We start from the raw sequence: 13,127 nt of genomic DNA, 5'->3' as shown, positions 1-13,127 counted from the left end.
ACTGTCTCTATGAAGTGGATTTCATCATAACTCAATAACTGCTCTTTCTATATAGGGGCTATTGACTACTGTCTGCAAGTACAAAATAATCTGGGGCCCAATAACTGTTTTTGCAATTCATTGTGATATCTGACCTGCCTCTTGGTACAGGCACAGCATCATCCTCATAGGCAGTCAGTACTGAAAATGCATCACTACAGGTGCAAACAAGTGCTGACATTACATTTAAAAAACACATAATGGATTCAGGAAAATACATACCTGATTGCACTTGCAGATAAGTGGCCATAAGAGCCACTTGCTGACGAGCTGCTACGGGAATTATTGAGAATCGTGACCAAAGAGTTGGGAGACGTCCTTATCATGGTCTGAAGGTCAAAGCTATGATCGGACAGTGGTGATATGGACAGTGTACGTTTTCGGCTCGGCCTGGCTGACAGCCTGGGGCTGGGGAATCTGGTGCCTGTTATATAAACAAAAAAGAACCTAATTAGCTGCAGTTGGACTCTATACCGGTTATTTATTGCTACTCTCCTATGTGGAAGAAGTGAAGGATAAGAAGCTGGCAACTTGTGGTGACAAGCACCTCTCCTCCCCCATGTGATCTACTAGCTACAATTGAGGAAATTAGGGAGAAATATTTATCTTCCAGGGGCTTACCTCGGGGGAGCTCTGTTTATTAATGTGCAGGGAAAATGATAAATTGCTAAACAAAAGGGAGAGACTTTTATGTGTTATCCCTTTCATTTCTAGTGATTTATGAATCTGACGGCTGCTTAGATATTCCCATCATTAATTCACCACAAGCGACAAACACAGTGGTTCCTACAGTTGCAACATACCACCCTTCCTACCCCAACACACACCATTTTAAGTCATGAGCCAAAGAAAGAAAATGAATTAAAGTATCCTAAGATAAAAAATTCAGCTCAGTTATGCCCTCAGCGCCCAGTGATTTCTAGAGTTACCTGCTCTATGGTATACTTAAAGCATTACTAAAACAACTTCTACATAATTACCCTGAATCAGTGCTTCTCAGTTGAGAGCAATTTTGCTCCCCCAAGGGACACCTGACAACATCAGAAGACATTCTGGTTTTCAGGGCTCAGCAAGTGCTACTGGAATCTAGAGGGTAGAGTCTAGGGATGCTGCAGAACATCCTATAATGTTCAGGGTCACTCTCCCCACAATGAAGAATTATCTGGCCCAAATATCGCTGAGATTGAGGACCTCTGCTTTACATTCCCCATAATCTAAGAGGATAAATCCCAAGAAACATTTAAAAGCTGGGGATGTTGCTTGTTTACAGATTTTCCAAGGCGGAGGAGAAACACTTGCAAGCATGACAATGAGGTACGATGATCCTATAGGGCATTTCAATTCTTCTCTGGACCTTGCTTCTCCAGTCAGATCCAATAAAGAGTGATACATTTATTAGAATTTTTAACCTTCAAGAAGATTCCACTGATGGAGTCTTAATCTAGAGTCCAAATCTAGAGGTGAGTAACTCAAACTTAAATGCACACCAACTTAATGCAATGGTTTCTTCCTAAAGAGCTCAAAATTAAATGCCAATTTGCATTCAAATTTGGTAGATAATCGAGAGGTGAGTTTCAAGACACAGAGATGAATGTGGCCCACAGGTCCATTCTGCCTTTTTGAAGGTCACATTTACATTACAGAGTCACCAAACTAAAGTTTAATGAAAGAATGAGAACATAATCTTACCAGGTAAGAGGCAAACAAAACATGATTCGTTTTAAGTAAAATGAAGGGTTTCTAAGACCTCATAGAATGAGTATATCAGTTTATAGGAACATGGCAATTCTGCAGTACCAAGAAAAACTGAAGTAGTAGGTAATCTTTCTTTATTAAAAGAAAAAAAAAATGTCCAGGCTCTTGGTCTCCAGAAAATTCTTTGGGAATATTTTATTCAATAGAGATGGTTCTTGATACAAGATAACAATCCAACATGCTTAGAGATAATTTAATAAAATGGGATAGATGAATATGAAAGACTTTATTGTCGTCAATACTACAGAAATAATGAAAAAAAATCCACAAACTGAAATTTAGTAAGTTAGTGCCATCCACATATAAAACTTAAAAACCAACTTGAATGATAAATGTGGTACCTACTCAAATTTTTCTTTCAGGCACATCTAAAATGAGTTCCTTCATTTACAGTAGTTTCATTACCAGCCTGATTCAGAGCATGTTACTACAAAATAGCAATCCCAACGATGTACTTTTTTTTTTTTTTTTTTTTTTGAGACTGAGTCTCACTCTGTTGCCAGACTGGAGTGCAGTGGCACAATCTTGGCTCACTGCAACTCTGCCTCCCAAGTTCAACTGATTCTTCTGCCTTACCCTCCTGGGTAGCTGGGACTACAGGGTTTTATTTTTAGTAGAGACAGGGTTTCACCATGTTGGCCATGGTGAAAGACGGGCGGATCATGAGGTCTCAATCTCTTGACCTCGTGATCCACCCGTCTCGGCCTCCCAAAGTGCTGGGATTACAGGGGTAAGCCAATGCGCCCGGCCTGTGAATATTTTTAGGCATTTAAATCAGCATCTTACTTTTATAATGGCATCTGCCTTATTAAACACAACTCCTTCACATTTACTCACCATGAAACGCTAATTTCATCATGGAAGTTTTTCAGTGAGGAAATACATGTCACTTCCAAGTAACTCCAAGGACAAACCAGATTTGTTGTCACCTTCCATATAATCCTGGACAATAACTGCCCTTCTCAATGGTACTCAGTGATCACAGGCAAAGTTAGAAGTGACAGCACATGCTAGACATCCTGTTAGAGTGGATATATCCCTAGAAAATCTCTAATGTTTTAGATCACTAATTGTGATGCAAAAGGAAGAAGCCCATTTGATGCTCTCAAACCCCAGGAGCCTTAGATCTCCCTCGCATCCTCCAAAGAGGGTGAAGGGCCTCTCAAGACCTTTTCACCCTTTCCATGAAACCCTTTGGCTTGTTCATAGCCTGGCTGGAACCTTTCCTCTCTCTGTTTTTCTCTCCAAGACTGGCTCTTATTTAAGTCTATTTCCACCAATATAAATAATGGTCTTCAGGGATCCTCATCTCTAGAATGTTCCTTATAGGGAGTATTTGTTCTCATCTTCTAAGGTTACTCCAACCCTGAGAGGTAGAATTGGGACCATAAACAGACTAGCTTATCCTAACAAGCTTCTTATAAACACTCTGTCTGACATCTTGCTGAAACCTAGATATGCCCACTATTTAAAAGTCAGGTGCTCACCTGAACCCAGTTTACTGAGGGCTGTGTTTATTAAGAAGTACTAAATATCCGTAGCAAGGGATCAGAGTGACCAGATAGATCCCAGGTTTCGATCTACCACTGCAGATGGACATCCACTGTAGGAATTTAAGATTAATGTTTCACTTCCTTGTTGGAAAAAAATATCCTACGGTCGAAATTTCTGGGCAATCTTCTTATATTCTAAATAAATAACTATTAATAAATGCTACTTCAATTACTTTAGAGGAAAAGAATATAGCGCCTTAAGAACTTTCCAGTCCTTTAATATGCTCTTCCCAACTCCTTAATCAACAAGCAAAGGAAGAGAAAGTCAGCATTTGGGGACAGTGATTTGGGATACTCTGTTGAGGGGAGTTGCTAAAATACAAGGTAAGCATTTTCAAAACAGCCAAAAGAGAAGTAGCCCAATTCTTCACTGATCACACCACTTCCTTCTTAAATATAAGCCAGAGCATTCTTATTGTTCTAACACAGATATCTCCGATCTGACTTTCTGTTAATTGTTTTGTTTCTCTATTCTAATAAGAAATTCTGACAAAGAAAAAGGAGGTTTGTTTTTATGTGATGAATGATAGGACATCTAAATTCCTACTTAATGACAATCAATTTACCATATACTCAGGCAAATTAAAATTCCTTTAATTAGTTTTTACAAAGTAAAAGGGTAGCTTCATTCTTTATTTAGATAAAAACCGCCACTGCCTGACTAAACACATTCTCATCAAATAGGGAAAGTAATGCGGGCTGACCTTCCAAGGATTCTCTCTTATTTTAATTCTTTATTTGCAGATTTTAAATAACTGATTTGCATAATAACACAACTTTTTTTTTCAACAATCGCTAATTGAAATGTGGTTATGATTAATCTGAAATGTAAGCTCTCTATGCTGCAAAGCCAAACAACAGAACCCCTGAAGAAGATGTAACACATTTCTTTTACTTCCCGTGTGGTAATGAGCTTCCCAGTGGAAACCAACAGAATCTTGTGTTCCAATGAAACACACAAAGGTAGTCCTTGGTGGTAAGCAGACTAAGGCTGTAGAGGTTTTACCTCTGTATGAAACAATCACCTTCTTTCTAGTCCAAGACTCAGGACTGAATAACTAGAGCTGACATATGCTCACCCTCTGTCACAGAAGAATCCAAATAGATTGTAGATAGAAAAACATAAGTTAATTGCTGCTACTAGGAAAAACAAACAAAACTCTAAGCAAATGCCCTACTCAAGGTCATACTGTTGTCCTATTCAAAGGTAGTGGCTTTTGCTGATGTATGACTTGGATGATGCTTTAGGTTCGCTTCAGAATGCCTTGCAAATGGATGTGTCCTTAAAGGATCTGAAGAGATGAGTGCTCTGGAATGCTCTGACAAGAGGTAATTATAGGCTTACTTGTCTATGTATCTACATAAGTGACCCACAAAAATCATTACACACCTAAGGAACCCCAAAATAAGTGATACAACATGCATCAAGTAATCTCATCTTATTCCACTGCTAAGCACTAAAAGTAGTCCCTTCTGATTTGGAAAAAGTTTTCATTTTTTCCAAATAAGCTATTTGGCAACTACTGATAACTTGATAACTATTCTGATCCTCTCATATTTAGCAGCTACAAATGGTTTTAGTGGAATATAATTTTTTTACTGTAAAGAAAACATATGGGGCAAACTAAATCAATTAAGGCAAAAATGTAAAACCAAAACAGGTATTTTTCAAAATTAATTTTTTAAAGCATAAAATCCACGAAACCAAGGCGTGAGTGGGCAAAGTTCATCCATATATCAAATCCATTCCCCCTTATTTTGTTATCAAGAGAATCACGGCAGGAAAAAGTTTTTTGGTTGGGGGAGACAGGGTCTCACTCTGTCACCCAGGCTGGAGTGCAGTGGTGTGACCAAGGTTCACTGCAGCATTGACCTCTTGGGCTCAAGTGATCCTTCAGCCTCAGCCTCCTGAGTAGCGGGGACTACAGGTACATGCCACTACACCCAACTAATTTTTAATTTTTTGTAGAGATGGATCTCACTATGTCACCTGGGCTGGGATTTTTTAACCAGTTAATATTTATGTATCGCTGTCAATTACAATTGCCTGCATCTGCCAGTTCACTGGTATCCTTGAGCTAAACAGTGAGTCCCAGGATGTCCAAATCTGTGGAAGCTTCTAGAAAACCAAGGGAACCAGAGCACCAGACAGTGGTAGTTCCACTTTCTCCTCCAGATCAAAAAGTTACACTATCACCTAATCTTTGTATCTTCCTCTCTGTTTCATAAAGTAGCCTTTGTCATTTCCCAAGACTCTAGAAAACAGCCCCGTCACTTACTATCCATGGCATGAAGATATTCCATGTGAATGGCCCCCGTGCCGGCAGTGGCAGCTGAGGGAATAATGTCTGCATAGGGGCTGCGCTGGCCGGTTAGCAGGGCCATCTGATGATAGTATTCTGCTGGGCTGACTCCTGCATGGGGAGCTAGGAGGAGACAAGAAATGTACGGTTACTAGTGAAAGAAGGTCAACTAGAAGTTTCTCTTGAGGCATCTCAGAGTCCATCACACAACCCACATCAGCAATTCCTTTCATGGCTTATTAGAGTAAAGCTCCTTTAACTCAAATTGTGCTCTTACGTCCATTAAACATCTTTTATTTGAAAATAAAACTGAAGGAAAGGAATAGAAAAAAGTGAAATGCATTACAAAGTTTTTGATGTTGGTCTAAGAAATTACCAACAAATCAGAATGACTAAAATGTATATATGTACATAACCACATTCGCCTCCCCAAATAAAATCATTTTTACATCAAATCGCTGTATGTTTGCATTTCTTACAACAGTAGACAACTTAGAGGACTATGATATCTTTCCAGACATACTTAAAATACTTCTCTAAGCTTTCTGACAAGAGTGTCTGAGTTAACTCTCACTCACATGAAAAGTCAGGGTTTACCAGTATGAAAAAAGGCAGCACAGCTTTAATAACACAACTGAATGATAAGCTACAATTTTGCATTCCATAATTTAAAAGCGCTCTTTTCCTTTTCTTCATTACAAAATCAAAAAGAAAATATACCTATCAATCTGGAGCAATTTACTGCCAAGACTCAGCTTTCTAACAGGATAATAACCGGTTTCCACCTGCCAATTTTCATGCAAAAGCAGCAAGACATTGTAGCAGTTCTGAGGGTGGCCTCCAGACTCACAGAGATCTGGATTTAAACTGGCTCCATGAGGTCGTCAGAAGCAAAAATTAAATTATGTATGTAACATGCTTAGCACATAGCATTCAATCAATAAAAGTTTTACAATTATCTAGAAATACCAGCACTCTAGTGATAGGTTTGTGGGTATTTTATATTTGTTTCATATACTTTTATCCATGATACATGGTAAAGATATAGTTTTAAGGAAAAAAACTTTAGGCCACAAGAGAAATATTCGCCATATTACGTTATTTGATTATATTAACTGGATTCTTGAGAGGCAAGAAAAGGAAGGCAAATCAACCAGTCAAAGAATGTGCTATATATACTCATCATCAAATGCTACGCAAAGCAGATGACAGGAGTACTTTCAGTAGTTTAACTAATGGTATAACTTTCCACTGGCCCGAATAAAGTTCTGCAGGCCAGGCATAATTCCAAGCCCATTGTCAGCTAGCCTCCCTCTCTCTCTCAGTCTATTCTTCTTCTTAGTCATTTCCACCCAACTGCCAAGTACCTGAAGGAGATGACTCTCCAGTTCTTCAAGTGCAAAATAAAATCTGAAGCAGAAAATCTAATTCATATTTGAGTTTTATTTTTAAAATGTGAATGTTGGTCAGGCACAGTGGCTCATGCCTGTAATCCTAGCACATTGGGAGGTAGAGGCAGGTGGATCGCTTGAGCTCAGGAGTTTGAGACCAGCATGAGCAACGTGGTGAAACGCTATCTCTACAAAAATTATAAAAATTAGCTAGGCACGGTGGTGTGCACCAGTGGTCCCAGTTACTTAAGGGACTGAGGCAGGAAGATGACTTGAACCCAGGAGGTCCGGGGTACAATGAGCTGAGATTGCACCAAGGCAGTCCAGCCTGGGGAACAAAGTGAGACTCTTTCTCAAAGTAAAATAAAATGTCAATCCTGCCCAAAGTGCAAAACTTACTCTTTAGCTACTTATATTACTATTATTAACTAGTAAATTCACTGCACTGAATCAAAAAAAAAAAAAAAGTGGCTGTTGCTGAAGGAAAGCTATTTCTGAAAACCCAAGTGAGTGGATGTTTCCTGAGACACTTCATGCAGCTTCTCACCATGCCCACCCAACCTCAGGAAGGAGTCTACCGAGAGAACGTGCATAGGGCATGGAAGTCACATCAAGCACTGCTCAGTGAAATGAATGTTTCTCTGATGTGGAACAGGCAGTGGTGACTTGTGATCTCTTGCAAAGAATTCAGTGTCTGCTACCTGTAATTAATAGGTGATGCAATTCTGGACTTTCATTCAGATTCCAGTGATTACTGGGCAAGTGAATTTCTATGTGTGCATGAAATGGAAAATACCTTTCCTGAATCAAAGGACCAGTTTACAAGTTGACACCAGGAGAATACACAGCTCCAATTAAGAAGGGTCATGTGAAAAGTAATGGAGGGACTAATAGAACCAACAGGAATTTGATCCTTGAGAGCCTAAAATGAGCATCAAAAGTATGATAAAGTCTAAGCTCATTTCCTTTCCCAGTACACTTTTCTTCTGGTTTTCACATGGCATGGTCAAGGATAGAAAGCAGTTTTCATGTGGCATGGTCAAGGATAGAAAGCATAGGCAACAGCCCTGGACCATGCTGTTTTCTAAGACCTTGCCACTCAGAGTGTGGACCAGGAACCAGCAGCACTGACATCACCAGCTTTTGAGGAGCACAGAATCTCAGGCCCCACCTGTCCCCACCTGATGCAGAATCGCCTTTTATCAGGCTCCCCAGGTGATTCACAGGCACACTAGAGTTTGGGAAGCCCTGCTCTAACAGACACATCTGTACAAATGTGCCTCTCAAACACAGAGAACAGAAAGGTGTTCATCAGAAGGTGAGTAAAACATTCATGTTACACATGCATGTGTGTGAATGGCTACAGGACCAGTCTAATCATATGTGAAGCAGCAGAACAGAACCCTAGTTACCAGCAGGGATTTGGGAATCAGAAAAATTTAGGGTTGAATTCCACCTCTGCCCCTTACTAGCCACGGGATGACTGCGTTGCAAGTAAACCCCACTGCACACTGCTATTCTGACCTGAAAATGGAGATAATACCACCACTGCCAATGAGGTATTACAACACTGAAACGTAATCATGCATGTAAGGCACAGAGTACAGCGCCTGGCACATGGGATGCACTCACTAAACACCAGGTCTACTTTATACATATCCCGAGTGAGGAGTAGGGAGGAGGCTGTGTGATCTCCGGAAGCAGAATCCATCCTAGACTTACCATCTGTAGGGCTCAGCCCACGGGTTGCTGAGATCATGGAGAGCGACGGACTGCTGTGCAAGGAGCGGATATAGTCCATGTACGGATTAATGTAGGGATGTGGAGGGCTGAAGGGAGACTCGGAAGCGGCAGCGGGGTTCCGGTGTGGGGAGATCCTAATGAAGGGCAGGTCCGGATATGTAGGGCTACTAGATAAGGCAGAAGTCCTGGGTATAAAGAAAACCAGACACAAGGAGTATGCATGAGACAAATATCTCCATAGGCAGAGGCTGTCTGTGAAAGAAAATAAGTAAGATTTTAAGTGAATTCAAAGGAGCCTTGTGGAAAAAAAATACAGGCAAATACATTTTAGTACCATTATCTTAAAATCAGCATGATATAATGCAGACAGAACATCGCTATGCAATTCTTTGGGAAAATAAACTGACCTCTGAGAAACTTCATTGCACTCCAAAACAGTAAAATAAAGGTCAGCCTATGGCTTCTTCCATGAGAAGAAATTCTAAATAACAGGCAACTGGGCTTCAAGTGGTTGCTACAATTGTATTGTCCACTTGACCCAAATATCAATGTCACCATTTAAAACTTACCTCTTACTATCATGGTGTTGCATAAAAATAAGAAAGAAAAGAAGAGACAAAGAGAAAGAAAAGAAAAAAGAAAGGGAAAGGAAAGAACAGAACAGAATGAAAGAATACAATCCCACATTTGTCTGGTCTAGAAGCCTGATCATGCACATGGCAGAGCTGCCTGTAAGGAAGAAGACCCATTGCAAAAATCTGCTTAGAAACGGGAAATCGGTCACTCTAACGATCCAGGCATATGTCTGTTTAACTTCCAAGGGTCTCGCGGTGGTAAGTAAAATGAGTTTTATGGATCCAGGTGTGAGTGTTTGGAAGGCAACTCCTCCTCTCTGTGCAGCAGCACCTGGAGTCAGCTTTCTGCTCTAGTCCTTTTCCATGAGGCATCCCGATAAGCCACGTTCAGTGAGCAGTAGTAACTAAGTGCTCCCGGGTTAGAAAGTTGGGGAAGAATGCGTTTTCGATCAAGTCCCTGCCTCGGTTATAATGGGCTAAGGTAGAATGTAGGCTTTTGGTTATTACAAATAAATTCTAAAATACACTTTGCTACCACGATATCCTGATCGGCTTTTGGAGAGAGATTCCTCAGAATCCCCTCACACCTGCCGCCCCACAGCCACAGCCACACTCTGAGACAGCCACTTCCAGAATGGCCAGTCTGCATAACCTCCTGTACCGCCAAGTTCCTTCTCTAATGGAAAACATTTGGCATGGATAATCAGGGAACTGGCTCTGACAGGTCAAACACTTGTGCTCCCCCTTTTCCTCATTCACAGAGGGTGTGGCCATAGGAAGGAGAGGCCCTGACAGACAGAGATCAACTGAGAACAGCAAATTCCTCTTCCACCACTGGGTTTAGGAGTGAAATGAAAGGGAGGGGGAAACACATTTTCTCCTTGCAAAGCAAATGCTCACGCACAGCCCGGCCCCCATCACCCTGTCAGAATATAATCTTGGTAGAAGCCAGCTCCACTAAGTGCACAGCGCAGGCACTGAAATAAATGAAATCAAAGATCAGATAATGAATTTTCTCTCAGTAGAAAATAAAAGAAGTTGAAATATGGTGGTGGGGATGGATTTTCTCACTTTCTTCTTCTGATTCTTTTTTCACCTTGAACTAAAAAAAAAAACAAAAAAAAACAAAAGAGGCTTTTTATTTGTTACTCAGACGCTACTTTGGGAAAGCAAAATAAAACTCCAAAGTTTTCTAAATTTACACGTGGGAAGAGTAAGAAATTACCACCAGCAAATAGCTATTTCTTTTCAAAACGGCTTGAGGCTTTCATATGCAATCAGAAATTAGTAAAATGGCTTGTTTAAATAGAGATCAACATAGCCTATTAGTCTTTCCTATTTTAGCTCTTTACTACAAAACAAGTTAGCTTTCTGTTCTTGTTAACTCAGCCCCTAAGCTCCATTTAGACGTGTCTGTCATTAGTTAAATCTTACACCCTGTTTAGATGTGTTTGCTACCTTAGAAGGTACAGGGGATGCTCTAATTCATTCTTTCATTCTTCACAAGAAAGGACAAGCAATCCTTCCAACCTATTCTTAACACAAACTTGTTTATAGATTTCCACTGAGGGACTGGTGCCACTGAATGCAGAAGAGCCATTTCAAGAAAGCCATGAGATGATGCCTCCTGGGTCAGTTTTTGCGATCCAGGAATAACTTGGTCTGAGCAACAGGAACTAAACATCAGGGTGGGCAATGACATTTCTTACTACCTTTTCTTGATTTACTCAAAGATTGAAACCTATTATTTCTCCAAAATTCCAGAGTTGAAAAGAATAGTAAGAATATCCCTAGAGGTCCAAATGCTATTTTGGAGAATTATGCACAGGAAAACTAATCAGCATCTAGAAAAACACAAAAATTATAGAGGCCAGGCTAGGGTTATCATCAATCCCACAGAAAGCCTAGGAAGCTGTTTTCTCTTTCTTTCTTTTCTTCTTTCTCTTTCTTTCTTTTCTTTCTTTCTTTCTTTCTTTCTTTCTTTCTTTCTTTCTCTCTCTCTCTCTCTCTCTCTCTCTCTCTCTCTCTCTCTCTCTCTTTCTTTCTTTCTTTCTTTCATTTGTTTTCTCTCTCTCTCTCTCTCCCAGCCTCTGAAAGTGCTGGGATCACAGGCGTCAGCCACCGTGCCTGGCCTATTTGCTTATGTTATTTTATTTTTTATTTATTTATTTTCATCTATTCATTCATGTGTATAAATATAAATAGTTTTATCTATTTTAATGTATTTTTATATATTGTATTCATATAAAAATACAAATATTTATATTGAAAAAAAAAAGGAAGCTGTTTTCTCCTCACAAAAGTCTATCAAGTCTGATGTCCCTGTCACTGCTTCACTTGGATTCAAGCTTTTCCCACCAGAACACTAAAGGTACCTACTAAACCAGCTTCCCACAAGTGAAGCAATCCCACCAGGGCCCAAGACCTGGTCATATCTTCTCTGGCAGGAGCACTGGGCTCTACGGTCCTTTTACACAGTGCTAAGAAGCAACAGTGGAAAGGAGGGTTCCTCCAGGATTTGAAGATAAAGATACAGGTGCATCAGACAGTCATAAGGGGGTTATCAGGAATTCTAGATACAGATGCATCCAAGCAGTGGGACTCAATGTGAGTGGACCTCAGCCTTGATACTCACCTTCTCCTCTTCCTTAAAGGTCCAATGGGGCAGATAACCTCGTGGGAGTGTTGGGTGGTTGACATGAGTAAAGTCTCAGGTACTGAGCCTAGTATATACTGAATGCTCAAAACAGACACACACACACATATATAAATATACACATACATCCATATGTAAACTCACATGTGACATATACATCACATATTGTGCTAACATATTCCACCCGTAATACACATAAACAGAAACATATTTATGTACATATGTGTATATGTACACAGATATATGCACACATATAAACATATATACACGCATTTAGGGGTAGCAAATGCAACATACTATGTGATTTCAAATACTGAAATATTAAGACATTCTTTTTGTTAACAGACATTGTTTAGAGCAATTTAAATTCATAGCAAAATTGAGCTGTAGTACAGAGATTTCCCATATACCCCCTGCCTCTACATATAAATAGCCTCCTGCCATTATCAACATCTCCTACCAGAGCGGTGCATTTGTGATAAGCCTACACTGACACATCATCATCACCCAAAGTCCACAGTTTAGGGTTCACTTTCGGTGTTATCCTTTCTATGGGTTTGGGCAAATGTATCTACCATTACAGTATTATACAGAGCAGTCTTACTGCCTTAAAAATCCTCTTTCACCAATTCTTCCCTTCTTCCTTTTCCCAGCTCCCAACCCCAGGAAACCACTGATCTTCTTGCCCTCGCCATAGTTTTGCCTTTTCCAGAATGTCACACAGTATGTAGACTTTCCAGACTAGCCTCTTTTACTTCGTAATATGCATTTAAGTTTCCTCCATATCTTTTCAAAGTTCATTTCCTTTAGCACTGAATAATATTCCATTGTATGGAATAGCTTATTTAGTCATTCACTTACTGAAGGAAAACTTGGTTGCTTTGAAGTTTTGGCAACCATGAATAAAGCTGCTATAAACATCTGTGTGCGGGTTTTTTTGTGCGGAAGAATCCCCTTTCCATAGCAAATCTGATCACACCATTCGGCTTTGCTCGTCTCCCTGACAGCACCTTGGAGGCACTCCTAGGATTTTCCAGGAACTCCCTTAGTAAAATCATAAAGTACATGAGGTGGTTAAGAAAATGGACTGAGTAATTAAATGCAAGGGCTCT

The 13,127-nt window shown here is 40.0% G+C and overlaps 1 protein-coding gene across 15 annotated transcripts in view; it reads right to left on the bottom strand.

Moving 5' to 3' along the window:
* The window catches only part of GLI3 (GLI family zinc finger 3), a 280,541-nt gene that overhangs the window by 78,878 nt on the left and 188,536 nt on the right, over positions 1–13,127 (bottom strand). For all 15 annotated transcript variants that reach the window (XM_065542082.2, XM_074036582.1, XM_074036580.1 and 12 more), the window contains 3 exons: positions 8,764–8,969; positions 5,627–5,773; positions 262–463 (listed from right to left, as the gene is read on the bottom strand). In XM_065542082.2, coding sequence (XP_065398154.1) covers positions 262–463; positions 5,627–5,773; positions 8,764–8,969 — 555 coding nt within the window. The remainder of the gene's footprint in view (positions 1–261; positions 464–5,626; positions 5,774–8,763; positions 8,970–13,127) is intronic.

The sequence above is a fragment of the Macaca fascicularis genome, chromosome 3, assembly GCF_037993035.2.
Source record: "Macaca fascicularis isolate 582-1 chromosome 3, T2T-MFA8v1.1".
In the NCBI taxonomy this organism is placed as follows: Eukaryota; Metazoa; Chordata; class Mammalia; order Primates; family Cercopithecidae; genus Macaca; species Macaca fascicularis.
This window is presented reverse-complemented; position numbering and strand designations above follow the sequence as displayed.